The 15,714-nt window shown below is 42.0% G+C and overlaps 1 protein-coding gene across 2 annotated transcripts; it reads right to left on the bottom strand.

Annotated features, from left to right (window-relative positions):
• Positions 1-496: 496 nt before the first annotated feature.
• On the bottom strand, positions 497-14,914 carry GDE1 (glycerophosphodiester phosphodiesterase 1). Of its 2 annotated transcripts, none has more exons than XM_066382504.1 (6): positions 14,503-14,914; positions 13,037-13,212; positions 10,487-10,592; positions 5,805-5,897; positions 2,530-2,741; positions 497-1,103 (listed from the first exon to the last, which is right to left on the bottom strand). In XM_066382504.1, exons 1-6 carry the CDS (start codon positions 14,761-14,763, stop codon positions 956-958), a joined length of 996 nt encoding a protein of 331 aa, XP_066238601.1. In that variant the 5' UTR covers positions 14,764-14,914; the 3' UTR covers positions 497-955. The 2 variants fall into 2 exon arrangements, with proteins under 2 accessions (XP_066238601.1, XP_066238602.1); XM_066382505.1 differs by having other exon boundaries at positions 13,037-13,208; positions 14,503-14,636.
• Between the last annotated feature and the right edge of the window lie 800 nt (positions 14,915-15,714).

Here is a 15,714-nt window from a genome sequence, read left to right as displayed (position 1 = left end):
AGAGGCTCTGAGTCACAGCAGTCTGGATTTGAATCCCAGCCGCACCAAGAAACTTGAGACCTGAGAAGGGAATTCACTCTGCGGTGCCTCCGCTTCCTCGTCGGTAAAATTTGAATACCTCTAAGATTTTTGTGAGACTTGATTACGATAATGTGTTAAACCACCAAAGTTCCTGGCAAACAGTAAACAAGAACTTTTAGTTACACTATCAGGCTCTGCTAAGTGGAAGACCTTCCCTTCCACAGGTTTCCGTTTTCACGGGTAAAACGAGGATAAGCCTAGATGTCCTTGGATTGTCCTGAGAGTACAACTGCTCCTTCGTGGTCTGCAGTTCTTATCCCAAGATACCACAACTAATCCCTCAGGCTGGTGTCAAGGCTGCCCTGACACCTGTGCCACATGAAGCTGCTGCCCTGGTCCCTGACTGCTGAGAGCAGCCTCCCTGAACTCCTCTGCCCTAGGATACGATACTAGATGAGCAGTTTGCCCTAAGTGCTCTTTTAATGATTTTATTAGTATGGTCACAAGTTTGATGTCTACAGTACATTGATAACGAAGCTGAATACAAATATTTTAACTAAGTAAATTACATATATGTATATCAAGTTTTCAAATGTCAACTTTGAGTGATCATGCATTTCCCATGCACTTGCATTTGCACCCCCAAACTGCACAACTCAGTCTGTGCTTATCCTCACTGGGTCTTGGTGTCTGCCTCCGCTAGGTCTGGGCAGGAGAGTTGTGCCTTTTTGCAGACCCAGATTTTCAAGAGCAATGGTGTTGAGCTCAGGCATTCCATGGCACAGTGGCCAACACCGGGTTTTGCTTTGGTTCGGGTAAAAATGCCATCCCCGACTACCGCTTATGCAGGCCACCTGACCCCCACGCCTTGGGCTAGCACAGAGGTTTTCTCAGGCAATCTTTGTACCCGTGGCTTCCCCACTGGGGGAAAAGTCTAGAACTGAGATGCGCAGTCTTCCAACATGCTGTCAGTGATATAGCTGGAATGAAGATGGGATTCATAGTAACTTTTTTCATCAAAAGTGTTAACAGTCCAACCAATAACCTGAATACCTTTAGCAGACCACTTCTTTAAGTAGTTCCTGGAGAAAGAGGAAAAACCAAATGTTAGAACAATGATCAGCTGGTCCAAGAATCTGCAGTGGTCACTAAGTATGGTACTCCTGGAGTACTAACTGCTCAGAAAGCCTCGTAGCTGGCCTCTACACCAAATTCAGAGGGAATGTTCCCAAACCCAGTGTGAGGGCCTCCTCCACATCACTTCAGCTTCAAACTTCGGTGGCTGGCTAAAGAACCCCTCCCCCAAGTCATAGGGGAGGCCATGCCGGCTCAGCCCCACCTACCTCTTCGGCCTCATCTTAAACCATACTCCCCTTTTCTGGTCTGTGCTGCAGAATATTGATTTTCTTCCCATTCCGTGAAAGAACCAGGCTCTTTCCTGCCACACTTGTCATGTGTTTCTCCCTCCGACTTGATCTCCACCCCCCCTCAATTTCTACTCAGACCTTCGTTGTTATCTCCTTGGTAATGTTTCTTCCCTACTCCCCGGCTAGGTCAAATTATATATGTACACTGTTCTCTCCCACAGAGCGTCTGTCTTAGCTGTATTCATTAAATTTTCATTCGATTAGCATCTATCTCTTCCACTTTGCTATAAACTCCATGCAGAAAGACCATGGTTTTGTTTACCAAAGTACCTTCAGATTCTTTTTTTTTTTTTTTTTTAAAGACTTGATTCAATTTTCAGAGAGGAGAGTGAGGGAAAGAGGGAGAGAGAGAGACAGAGAGACAGAGAGAGAGAGAGAAGGGGGAGGAGCAGGAAGCATCCACTCCCATATGTGCCTTGACCAGGTAAGCCTGGGGTTTCGAACCGGCGACCTCAGTGTTCCAAATCTATGCTTTATCCCACTGCGCCACCACAGGTCAGGCCCTTCAGATTCTTAATACAATACCTTCCAACATTGTGGACATACACTAAATAATTACTGTATTAAATACACACATGCTTGAAATAACATGAAACTTAAATTATTATTGGCTGAAATAAACAGCTATAAAACTGCTAGAAGATTCAGATTACCAGCACATTAGGACAACAAAAAGTTTCTTGGAAACGACAGAGCAGAGCCTGCAATGCATAAGGAAGTGGAAGAAAAGATGGGAGAGATGAGCGAGGTGACCACAGGACATCTTCATGCAGTTCTGACATGGATCCTGTGTAGGTTTTCAAAGGGAGCCAATCACAAGGAAATGTCATCTCCATCTCATCAGTTTGGCAAATTTAATTTTTCTTTAAAATGCACTTAAAACCAAAATATTTGACTAGCTTGTTTTGGGAATAAAATATGCCTAGACTTTTCCCACCTAAGAAGCTAGTGGCATTCTGACTTCATAAAGCCACGGTGGGCTTTGTGGGTGGGAACCAATCCGGGCTGTCCAGTGTTAATCCTTCCCTTCCAGAAAGGGCACTTAGGAAATGTGTCAAGAGAAGAAAAAACACCAACTTACGGGGATACAAAATCCTTCTGTATGAGGAAAGCTGAAATTCCACAAAGGTACCACAGGATATTGTGCATGCTCCAATCAAGCAAAATGTCTAGGACCACAAACATGGATTGTGTCCAGATAGTTTCATAGCGTGGTTTCCCATCTCCTGTATGGCTGAGGCTCCAGGGTCTGTGAGTTAAAGCTGTCACTACATTCTGATCTGCTTGTCTCATCTGAAAAGAAGTTGTAGAAAATGAAATAACTCTCATAAGTCCAATACCTCTGACTTGCTATTTAAATGTAATAGCAATGTTCTAATTCTGAAAAATAGTCATTTGGTACCCTGTCTCCAATGTCTGCTAAATAAGTACTCCATCATAAAACTTTTGAGACAATAATGTGATGGATGTAAGGCATTTAATATAAGTATAAATAAGAATAGTTCCTTCACGGCCCTGGCCAGTTGGCTCAGCGGTAGAGCGTCGACCTGGTGTGCGGGGGACCCGGGTTCGATTCCCGGCCAGGGCACATAGGAGAAGCGCCCATTTGCTTCTCCACCCCCCACCCCCCACCCCCCCTTCTTCCTCTCTGTCTCTCTCTTCCCCTCCCGCAGCCAAGGCTCCATTGGAGCAAAGATGGCCCGGGCGCTGGGGATGGCTCCTTGGCCTCTGCCCCAGGCGCTAGAGTGGCTCTGGTCGCAGCAGAGTGATGCCCCGGAGGGGCAGAGCATCGCCCCCTGGTGGGCAGAGCGTCGCCCCTGGTGGGCGTGCCGGGTGGACCAGTCGGGCGCATGCGGGAGTCTGTCTGTCTCTCCCCGTTTCCAGCTTCAGAAAAAAAAAAAAAAAAAAAAGAATAGTTCCTTCACAATCCTAAACAAACTGCAACCCTACCTTTAAAATGAGAAAATTATAATCTCAGGAACAAGTTTTAATGTCACAAGAAAATACTTTCAATTAGATATCAATTTAAATTCTGGCCAGAGATCATTAGAACTCAATGAGGATGGAACTAAGATCATTCCAAGAAAAGGGCTGATAAGAATGGTAGGGGTAGGGAAGCTGGATGAGAAGTGAGAAGACAGAATAGAGAAGAAAAAGTGGGGGCAGGGGACAGGAAGAGGGCAAAGGAGAAATGGGGAGGCATGGATGGAATTTTCAGTCTGTGTTCTATGCTCCTCTAAAGAAAATATCATACACTGTAAAGGCCTCTACAGCCAAGTAAGTTTAGGAAACACTGATCCAAATTTCGGAAAGCCCTATGACCCTATTCATCTTGATGACAGTTTATATGTGGACAGGCTACACTCTTACTGTTAAATTTTAAATTTCTTTTTTTTTTTTTTTATTTATTCATTTTAGAGAGGAGAGGGAGAAACAGAGAGAGAGGAGAGACAGAGAGAGAGAGAAGGGGGGGAGGAGCTGGAAGCATGAACTCCCATATGTGCCTTGACCAGGCAAGCCCAGGGTTTTGAACCGGCGACCTCAGCATTTGCAGGTCAACACTTTATCCACTGCGCCACCACAGGTCAGGCTTACTGTTAAATTTTAAATGTATGCTATGTAGGTCACTGTTGAAGAGCGCTACAGAACCAACTCATTATTTTGGAAGCAGGTAAGTTAAGGGAAAGATTAAGCATTTATTTGCCTAACTAAATAGTAGAAGAGAGCTTCTTTTTATAGATGCATTCCAGCTAATACATGAAGAAATGATAGAATTAAAACATTAACATTTTGCAATCCCTAATAAGTTGAGAGAGCTGGCCATTGGCAACAGTAGCAGCTGTTAACAGCAAGAGTCAGCCAGATGTTATGTGCCTTCTGATGGAAAAATACCCTAACCTATGAAATTACCTTACCAAGAACAATCAAAGCTAATTAGATCAAGCCTTTAGCTCACACTACTAATTTACAGGAAATACACAGAGGAGAAGAATGTGCTGAATTGTATCATGGCATACTTAGCAAGATCCAGACTTGGGTAAGCGCTACAAAACAGCCTAGTTTCTTCAATAAACATATCACTAGGGGGAAAAAAGAAAGAGAACTTATAGATTTAAGATTTAAAATTATAACAGGCAGTCTTTACTTGGGTCCTGATTCAAATTGGCAATTTGTAAAAAAACACAAAGAACCATTTTTGCTATCTCTGAGACAAATGAAAATGTAGACAGTGACTGGATGTTTGATGATCTTATAGACTTACTGTTAATGATTTTAGATGAAATAATGGTATTATGGCTCTGTTTTTAAAGGAATCACTTTTTAAAGATAATGCAATTTTAATGCATGATGAAATGATATGATGTCTCGGATTTGCTTTAGAATAACACTGGGGACGGTAAGTGGGGGGTGATGAAATGAGCTGGAGCATGCATGGATAAAGGGGCTCCTATACTATATCCACTTTTATGCATATTTTAAATTCTCTGAAATTAATAACTATTTTTTTAAAAAAGGTATTTTTGCTGTTCATGAGATGTAGAGCTACATAATTCTTTCTGTTCTGAGAACATATACCCAAGTAATCTGAATAAGCCTATAAACACACAAAAAGTAGCTAAAAAGAAATTATGATATTTTTAAATGGGATATGAGTACATTTCCCTTCCTGAATTTCTCTTGTTAATTTAAAGGTGTTTCTTAACTGATTCAGTTCAATTTAACAGGCATCTGTCTTATGCTTACTTAGCCCACTGCTTTATTACCACCAATTAATATAATACTATGTATGACAAAAATCCTGAGCCCTGGCCAGTACACTCAGTTGGTTAGAGCATCGTCCTGAAACATCAAGGTTGTAGGTTCGATCCCCTGTCAGGGCACATACAGGAAGCCACCAATGAATGTATAAATAAGAGGAACAAATCAGTGCTCCCCCCAACCCCTTCCCTTACTCTCTAAAATTAATCAATTTAAAAAAAATCCAGGGCCCTGGCTGGTTGGCTCAGTGGTAGAGCATCGGCCCAGTATGTGGAGGTCCGGGTTCAATTCCTGGTCAGGGCACACAGGAGAAACAACCATCTGCTTCTCCATCCCTCCCCTTCCCCCTTCTCTCTCTCTTCCCCTGCCGCAGCCATGGCTTGAATGGTTCGAATGAGTTAGCCCTGGGAGCTGAGGATGGCTCCATGGCCTCGCCTTAGGCTCAGTTGCTGAGCAATGGAGCAGCAGCCCCAGAAAGGCAGAACATTGCCTGGTAGGGGCTTGCCGGGCAGATCCCCGGACGGGGCGCATGCAGGTGTCTAAAGCACTGTCTCCCTGCCTCTCACTTAATTTAAAATAAAAAATCCTTAATTTTACCTTATAGATAACTTCTGGTAAGAAAGAGCAGACCATACTATTGTTGTGTAGTTGAGGAAACTCCATATATATTTTCTTTAGAGCATCAGTAGCCTATAAAACAGAAGAGATGAATGTATTTAAAATCTATTACAATGTAATAGTCTTAGTCAATAACAATTATATACTAAGTACAACCCTATCAAGTAAATCAGAACTTTATTAATATATAGGGATGTTGAAAGGAGTATTAGTAGAATCCACTATCCACTGGGATAGATTTTATTTTATATTTTAGAGAAAGGAGAGAGAGGTGGGCAGGGACGGGAAGCATCAACTTGTTGCTTCTTTTATGTGCCTTGACCAGACAATCCCAGAGTTTCGAACCTGCAATCTCAGCATTCCAGGGTGATGCTCTATCCACTGTGCTACCACAGGTCACGTGCATTAGTATACATTTTAAACTTACATCTGCAGCAGATAAAGAAGCTGAGTTACTGTTGCTTTACTAGTTTGCTAAAAGGCCCACTCCTTTTGTCATATTTTTGCAAAGAACGGCAGACTGTAGGCCAGTGGAGGCTGGAAGCTAAATTTTAAACTGTTTTACTTATAACCTAGTTCAGTGGTCGGCAAACCATGGCTCGCAAGCCACATGCAGCTCTTTGGCCCCTTGAGTGTGGCTCTTCCACAAAATACCACGTGCAGGCACTACCTCGATAAGGAATGTACCTACCTATATAGTTTAAGTTTAAAATATTTGGCTCTCAGAAGAAATTTCAATCGTTGTACTGTTGATATTTGGCTTTGTTGACTAATGAGTTTGCCGACCACTGGCCTACTTTAACCACTAGGAAAATTCCTTTATTCCACAACTCCACCAATCTCTGCTTTTCCCAGCTGAAACATGAACCACCAGCCTGGGAACTGCAAAGGATAGATATTTTTCAGCCCAGGGTGAGACTAAGAGGAAATGTCACCCATCATAATATGAAGGCAGAAGCGATGGGACAAGGGAGGAATTAGAAAGAACTGAAGTTTCTCTTCTCAAGGTGAGCAGAAATTTCTTTTTGTAGTCCAGCTAATAAGTAAAGAAGAAATGATAGAATTAAAATATTGGTATTTTGTAACCTCTAGTGAATTAATAGATTTGGCCATTGGCTATAATGCTGCTACATCATACTTCTTAAAATGCCGCTAATTTTTAGAAAGTCACACATACCTATAACCAAATGTAAGCAACAAAATGCTTTCAAAAAAAGAAAAAATGGCATAGAAATTATTCATGTTATGCTTTCCCTTCACTAATGTGACGCAGTGTAAACTATAGAGCCGAAGTTCTTTTCTGTTTGAACTATTATTGTATGTATTGTGTGTAACCCTTCACCTCATTATTTAATTCTCACAACACCCCACCTGGTAGTTTCCTTTATTATTCCCATTCTGCCCAGGAGGAAACTGAAGCTTATCAGGGTTGAGGTTCTACCGTACTAAGTCCATGATCTTGGCTCCTGTGCTCTACTAGCTCCAATTTGCTGCCAACACTTGTTCCTTTATGCTACCATTCTGGTGAATGAAACTCTTCTATCCCAAATCACCTGCTGAGCACCAACCAGAAAGCTGAAATAGCTGGATTAAAAAATATATTTTTTCTCTCTCTGACCTCCCTCGCATTCTAAAAGACTAAGCATGAAGGTCAGTACCCCATTGGGTAGAAATGTAGGATCTATCAGGGTTCTCAAACACGGGCCATATTATCAATAAAACCTGAAGCACTCATTAAAAATACATGTTCCTTAATCCTGCCACCCCAGACATTTTCAGAATTTCTTCTCTAAGTGGTATGGCCCAGAAGTCCATATTTTTAAGCATTCCTGGTGATTCTGATGCAGATCAAGTGGAAAATCTGGAACTATCACTTCAGCAAAATAATAAATTAACCAGAGCCCCATTCTCCTTTTTCTTCAAAAATAGGAGTTTTCTGTACTAAAGTTAGAATACATACTGAGGTTTATATTTCAGATATTTTTTTTTTGACAGAGAGAAAGGGAGAGCCAGAGAGAGACAGGGAGAAAGAAGCATCAACTCATTGTTCCACTTAGTTGTGCATCCATCAATTGTTTCTCATACGTGCCCTGACTGGGCTGGAACGGCATTCTCAAGATGGAGCCAGCATTGGTGGGATCAAGCCAGCACCCTTGGGACCAAGTCAGCGACCTTGGGATCAAACCAGCAACCTTGGCACTCCAGAACAACACTCTATCCATGGCACCACTGGCCAGGGCTGTATTTCAAATTTTTTTTTCATATCAGGTTTATTTTGGCCAAATCTCTTTCAGCTCTCATCCAGTCCAAAGGGGCCTGTTTCAGATTTTCTTTTTTTTTTTTTGTATTTTTTCCGAAGTTAGAGGTGGGGAGGCAGTCAAACAGACTCCCACATGCACCTGACACGGATCCACCCAGCATGCCCACCAGGGGGCGATGCTCTGCCCATCTGGGGCATCGCTCCGTTGCAACCGGAGCCATTCTAGCACCTGAGGTGGAGACCATGGAATGGTCCTCAGCACCCAGGCCAACCCTGCTCCAATGGAGCCTTGGCTGCACAAGGGGAAGAGAGAGACAGAGAGAAAGGAGAGGGGAAGGGTAGAGAAGCAGATGGGCGCTTCTTCTGTGTGCCCTGACTGGGAATCAAACCTGGACTTCCACACGCCAGGCCGAGGCTCTACCACTGAGCCAACCGGCCAGGGCCTATTTCAGGTTTTAACAACTGGTTTCAACTATATCATGGGGTAAATTTTAAAATACTGACATCAGTCTACGGCCATACCACCCTGAACGCGCTTGATCTTGTCTGATCTCATGAAGCTAAGCAGGGTCGGGCCTGGTTAGTACTTGGATGGGAAAATACTGACATCATCAGAATTCTAAACCAGTCGATGGCCATCGTGATTATATAACGATTGCTAGAGGTAAATATGCACGTTGTTCAAATAAGGAAAAATATTTTTACTTGAAAAACTGGTTATAAGAAAGCAAATGTAATCTGAACCACATTTTCCCATTGCTTTCCATTGTAATATATTTTTATGAGTAAGAGCATATGTTCTAAAATGTAAGCAAAATTTTATTTAGGAATGTCATACATATTTGAAAAAATAGTAATTTAGTAATAAAATTACCATATATATAAGGTCTACCGGAAAGTTCTGTCCGTTTCTATCAAAAGTTTCGACAGGTAAGCACGTTTATTTGGCGTATGTGTGCCTCTCTATTTTTATCACTTAATGTATCCATACTGATGTAGCAAATTAACTAAAACAAAGTTGATTCACGTTAGTCTTATGTTGAAGCAATAGTGTACCCATGGCTACTAATAAAGTTCATTTACGCCACTGTATTTTATACGAATTTCAACAAGGAAGAAATGCTACAGAAGCATGTAGAAATTTATTGAAAGTGGTGAAGGTACAGTTTGTGATAGGACATGCAGAAGATGGTTCGAAAAATTCGAAACAGGTGATTTCGACCTTTCTGATAAGCCACGTTCTGGGCGACCATCTTTGATTGATGACGATGTTGTTAAAACCATGTTGGAGCAAGATCCTTTTCTAACAACATCGCAGAAAGGCTTAATTCAGCTCAGCAAACCATTTCGGACCATATTTGGAAGATAGGATTGGTGTGGAAATATTCAAGATGGGTGCCACGTGAATTAAGTCAGAAGAATTTGTATTTTGTTTTATTCCAAAAACAGACAGAACTTTCCGGTAGACCTTATAGTAATTTGAGCATAACTATTCAAATCATAGAATAAAACTATACATAAGGGATAGAAATCACACAGATGGGATAAACCTGTGTAAAAGATAAATATCCTATTAGCTATCAGAAGCTTTAAATTTCATCCATTGTTATCTAAGACCTTTAACAGACAGATGAAACTGGTTGTGTCCAATTCCTGAATTCCTTTTTTCTAATTTTTTCAATTTTTTTTATTCTTGTTTAAAGCGAGAGGAGGGGAGATAGTAAGGCAGACTCCCACATGTACCCCAACTGACCAGGCTCCACCTGGCAACCCCACCTGAGTCCAATGCTCAAGTACCGAGCTATTTTTAAGCACCTGAGGCTGACAAGCTCTGACCAACCAAGCTATCCTTAGCGCCCAGGGCCATGCTTGAACCATTTGAGCCACTGGCTGCAGGAGGGCAAGAGGGAGAGAAAGGGAAGAAGGAGAGAAGGGAGAGAGGGAGGGAGAGATAAACAGGTGGCCGCTTCTCCTGTATGCCCTAATCAAGAATCAACCTGGGCTGTCCATATGCCGGGCCAACTTTCTATCCACTGAGCCACTGACCAGGGCCCTGAATTCCTTTTTTGAGGTTACTTGCGCAGTCTGTGTAAGAAGAGCCTCTTTACTTTCTATTTAATTTCTCTGACAAACATTTTATGTAAATAAGAGAAACCTGACTGTTCTATTCTGTGCTAGATGTAGACTATCAGGAGTTGTGTAAAGGTTCCATCAAAAGTTTAAAAGATTCTATAATTTGCAGTTTTCCTTACAGATGTGGATTTTTGCATCATACACTTCCATTAAGCAAATATAATTCATAAAAATAATTTTAAAATACTTAACAAAATACATAGTTTTGGAAATGACTAGCAATTAAAGATGTCTTTTTAAAAAGTAACAGCTATGCTATAAATTGTACCTTATTTGCATGGCTCTTGACATCAAAGAAGATTGTGAGGTTATAGTTTAGGCACTCCATAACTGCTTCTCTCAGGGTAGGGATTTTTTCATCAGGGAAATCATTCCTGTCAGAGAGGGAAAAGGCACAGCACATTGGTAGGGGGGAAAAATATGCAAGTTTAGTGGAACAGACATCTGACAAATGTCTCCCAAACTGCTTTACCCAACTTCCTTTCTTCAACCACACCGAATTCCAAGGATGATTTCCTATATAGACTTCAACCAAGTATAGATATTCTTGACCAAAAAACAGCAACCACAAAAATCATTTAATTTTTAGGAAATCACTAGATTTCCACTGAATTAATAATATAATTAGTTTTTAAGTTTACTTATTGATTTTACAGAGAAGGGGGTGGAACAAAAGAACAAAAAGTAGTTGCTTCACTCTAGCTGTTCATTGGTCAATTGTCATATGGGCTTTGGCTGGGCAGGTCCAGGGTTTTGAACCAGCAACCTTGGTGTTCCAGGTTGGCTCTCTGTCCACTGCACCACCACATGCCAGGCTAATAACTATAGAATAACTATATAATTAGTATAGTATAACAAAAGTATATATAATTAGTAACTACTCTCCAAGGGCAGAGTGTATGCCACCTTTGGAAAATACAGACTTAATTTTAAAATCGTAATTGCCCTAAAAGAATCTTTGCAGGAAAAATTCCTAGGAATACATAAATCTGTTGACTGTATTGTTGTTCATTTAAGTGCAACTGTTGAAAATAATTTTCTAATACATAATTTTATGATATAAAAAGGAAAGTTAAGTGCCTAATAAATTAAGAAATCGGCTTTTCTCACATAATAAAATTTCACTGTACATGATTTAACTTATGTTAATTCAATTGTATTATTTCACCTATAATACCCTGGCTTTTAAAAAAGATAAAGATCATTTAAATAGCACCGGCAATTCTGCCAGCCGTTCCAGTCAATGCATATTCTCTGGAGTGAGGGATGAGAAATATAAATTTGCTATTCTCTTGGCCAGTCTTAGGTTCCCTGCCCCCCTCACAGGATGACCTTCTCACCCTAGAGTAATTCTTGAGAAACTATTTTTCCCTATAATATGGTTCCTAAGCTCTAGCCAATTACTTCATCTGATGTCTAAGCAAAGAAAATTCAATCTGTTCCAATAAATGCTTCCCCTAAGCATGTTGAATAAAAACTGATCATGTCAAAGATACATATAAAGATGGGCCCTGGATGGAGGCTCAGAGGATAGAGTGTCAGCCTGGCATATGGACATCCTGGGTTTGATTCTCAATCAGGGCACACAGGAGAAGCGACCAGTGTCGATCAGTGGCTCAACTGATTTACGCATGGACCCGGGTGCTGAGGACAACTCAGTTGATCTGAGCGTGTCAGCCTCAGGAGCTAAAAATAGCTCTTTACTCAAGCATCAGCCCCAGATGGGGTTGCCGGGTGGATCCTGGTTGGTTGGGGCGCATGCAGAAGTCTGTCTCACTACCTCCCTTCCTATCACCTAAAAAAAAAACAAAAAAAAAACAACCCGATATAGAGACGGTATATTGACTCTGCTATCGTGCTTTCTAAGAAATTTTAAGAATGATGCTGACCCTAAGCATTTTTTGCTTTTTAAGTGTTGATTCTGAACATGACATCTTATGTGCAATGTCATTATCACTTAAAACCAGCCCTTCCCTTGCATGCTGCAGAGCAATAAAATATGATTACAGTAAAGAGTAATTCCAGCAGCCTGGATTCAGGACTTTCAATATTTTTTCTAGACTCAAACATGATTTCCTTTGGCTGACTTTTAATTTCTTCAGATCCTGGGAAAATGAAGTCTAAATCATCTTTTAGGAAAGACTATAACTTAATCACTGGGTGGCATACTCAGTACTCAAGGTGTAGTCATCATTGTCCAGAGAATTAATATGACATGAATAAGAGTAAACATACATCTTTCAGTATTATAAAGAAAACAAGAGGAGGAGGATTAAATAACCACATTCCAAAGTATATCATTACCCATTACACCAATTCCAAGGTGTTTAAAGCTGTTAATGGTGGGAAGGGTGTGGGTTCTTTGATGACATACATTTCAGAACACTAAACTGAAGAATTGACTGATATGGACTATTTATTTCCCAGAGGGAACATCTAAGCACAGTGATCTTACTTGAGCACAGAACCCTTTTCTTGGGGAACATGATGTAGGGTTAGCTCTGATGTATATACATACACATATATACTTTATATAACAGTACAAAGTAATTGGCATGTTAGTGACTAGACAGAGTATTGTCTTGAGAATAATTCCAAGGCCAAATTTGGCCTCAGTGAGTGAAGATGAAAAACGTCCATGCCATATTTCTGTTGTTCCTAGTACCTGCTTATTACCTGGGAAACATGTATACAGTTCAAAATAATGCACAACATAATAACTCTCCTGGAGCAACAGCTGTAACTTGTAGGTGCCAATGTCTGTCTTTGATCTCCACCAAAAGCTAATGATATGTTTAAGTGACAATAAGCCACTTACCTTAATCTGTGATTTGCGGCAGGATTAAGCTTCCTAATTTGCTCAAATGTCAAATCACACAATCGACCAGTGCCATCTGTAGTCCTATCAACTGTGTTATCGTGCATTAAGACAGGAATCCCGTCAGAAGTAAACTCAATGTCCAACTCCACACCTGTTGCTCCATTCTTAGCTGCCTTAACAAAAACACCAACAACATTAATGTCAAATGTCATTTTACAACATAAACACTCAAGGCAACCAACAGGGCTAGAGAAGAAGACAACTACTTTTACTGGTTCTTTTCATATTTACTTTATCCATTCCTCAACTTGCTGTTTCCACTCTTGTACTGTTATGAATAACGCTATGAACATTCAGAAACAAGTCTTTACATTTCAATTCTTTGGGATATATACCCTAGGAGTGGAATTGCTGGGGCACATGGTAACTCTATGTTTCACCTCTAGAGGGAGTGCCAGAGTGTTTTCCCACCAATAGTATATATATAAAGGTTCCAATTTCTCCATATCCTCACAAACGCTTGTTTTTGGTTATAGCTATCCTAATGGGTAGGAAGCAGTATTTCATTATGATTTTGATTTGTATTTTACAGATGGATGGTAATGTTGAGTATCTTTTCATGGGCTAATTGGCTATTCGTACATCACAAGCCTTCCAACAAACATACTATACTTATCAAGTGCCTACTATGTAATCAGCAGTGAGGAGAGAGTGGTGAGCAAGAAAGAAAAGGATCATGGATCTTACATTTTAATAAGAAACACAGACTATAAACATGTTACAAGTAAAATATGACAGTAATAAATGTTTTGAAAAAGAAAATCGAGGGTAATGTGAAGGTTAAAGAAGGTAGCAGTCATCAGATAGGGCAGCCAGGTCAAGACCTCTCTAATAATATGATATTTGAGCTAAGACCATAATGATAAATGAGTCAACCATACGAAGATCTGGGGGAAGAGTTTTCCAAGCAGAAGAGATAGCAAGTATAATACAAAGGCCACAAGGTAGGAAGGAGCCACAGTGTATTGACCTAAATCTATAGATTCTTGCCCTAAAGAGCTTACATTTATGGAGGTCCTATGAGTCATTCATATTTCTTCACTGCGCTTTTCGCTCTCTTAAAGTGTCTCATTTATGCGTTTTATTGGTTTAAGGCCTGTCTCCTTGACTTCAATGCAAGCTCTGTGAAACCAGGGGCCCTATCCCATCTGTCTGTTCAGGGCTGTATTCTCTGCCCTTGGCACATAGCAATTATATAAATACTATACTTGCTGTGTTCTAAAAATACTTGAAGTTGGAAGACTTTCCAGAGTTCAAACGGATCAAGGGTCACTTCAATGTCTTCCTTGTGGAAGAATGGGGTACTGGGAAGGCTATCGTGAGAAGACTGGGGAAGCTTTGGAAGGACAAGCAGAGAAGTCCAAGCTCCCAGAAGGGGCGCGAGGCGTGAGGTGGGGGCTCACCTGCCGAATAGCCGCCAGCGTGTTCTCCGGCGCGTCGTGACTGCCGCCGCGGTGGGCGATGGCGGAAACGCGGTTCCGGGGCCTGAGCACCTGCAGGGCCCTGCGGGCGGGCAAGGGCTCAAAGCTGAAGAGGCGCAGGAGAAGGTAGAGGCTGCAGGTGAAGAGGCAGGCATTGAAGGGGCTGCGCGTCGCCAGCAGCAGTAGCAGCAGTAGGAAGGAGAAGGTGCCCAGGAGGCCCCCCTGTTCTTCCCATAGCCACATGCCGGCGCCCGCACCGGCACTGACGGGAGTCCCGGACCCGCCGGGATCCCGGGACAGGAGAGCGAAAAGCAAGGGCAAGAGCCCAAGGCACTTGCCGCAGGAATACCCTTCGAGGGGTACAGCGCCGCACAATGGCGGCGGCGGCTTTCACATCCGGAGAAGGAGCCAGCAGGCTAACCAATCAGGGCCGGGGATCCCCAGAGGTCGGGGGCGGAGCCACTGGATGGCAACGGAGGCGGGCTCAGGTACAGGCTCACGTCCCAAAAGTGGATTTTGGCTTTTGCTGGGGTTTAGACTTCAACCCGGCTTTCATATGCCCGAAGGGGAGGGATGCAAGAGCCGTTGTACGGTTGTATAGTTGCAAAGGATCTTAGTGACTCCTTCATTCTGCCCTCCAGGACACAGCCCAGGGAGCCTTGAAGGGGCAGGACGCTTTTGACTATTTACTCAGTTCAGTTCAAGGTGTGCCAAACACCAATCCGGGTGTTCAGGACACAGCGGTGAACAAGACCTATACGGGGTCCCTGCTTCCTGGGGGTTCACATTCTAGTGGGGGAATGTAATAGTGTTAGGGAGCACAGCCAACATTTATAGAGCATCTGTTCTAGGTTCTGTGCGAACAATTGCTTCATGCGTTATCTCATATAGTCTCACAACAGCCTCAGTGGGTAGGTATTAGCTCAGGAGAATGAATCCAGTCGATTTTTCAGATTCTGAGGGAATGAAAGAGCATAGCAAAAGGAAGCATAATCGATTTATAAACCTGAGAGGGATTTTAATGATTCCCTCACTTCATAAATGAGAAAACTGAGGCCAGGAGAGGTGAAGTGGATTGGGCAGTTAATGGCAAAGTCTGGACTGACACCAAGCCACCCCAGTTTTAGGCCATTGCCTTTTCAACCGTTACTCCACCTGCTAAGGACCAATAGTGAGCTTATGTACCAGGCACTG

Source organism: Saccopteryx leptura, chromosome 4 (assembly GCF_036850995.1).
Source record: "Saccopteryx leptura isolate mSacLep1 chromosome 4, mSacLep1_pri_phased_curated, whole genome shotgun sequence".
Lineage (NCBI taxonomy): Eukaryota > Metazoa > Chordata > Mammalia > Chiroptera > Emballonuridae > Saccopteryx > Saccopteryx leptura.
The sequence above is the reverse complement of the archived record's forward strand: the minus strand, read 5'-3'. Positions and strand labels throughout refer to the sequence as shown.

Bases quoted from the DNA above. Each gene is read 5' to 3' on its own strand.
- GDE1 (XM_066382504.1), bottom strand. From the start codon at position 14,763: ATGTGGCTATGGGAAGAACAGGGGGGCCTCCTGGGCACCTTCTCCTTC. The intron at 10,593-13,036 runs GTAAGTGGCTTA...CCTCTCTGACAG, and splicing joins GCCGCAAATCACAGATTAAG to GAATGATTTCCCTGATGAAA. The intron at 1,104-2,529 runs GTAAGTTGGTGT...CTCTTTCTCCAG, and splicing joins CAGAAGGATTTTGTATCCCC to GAACTACTTAAAGAAGTGGT.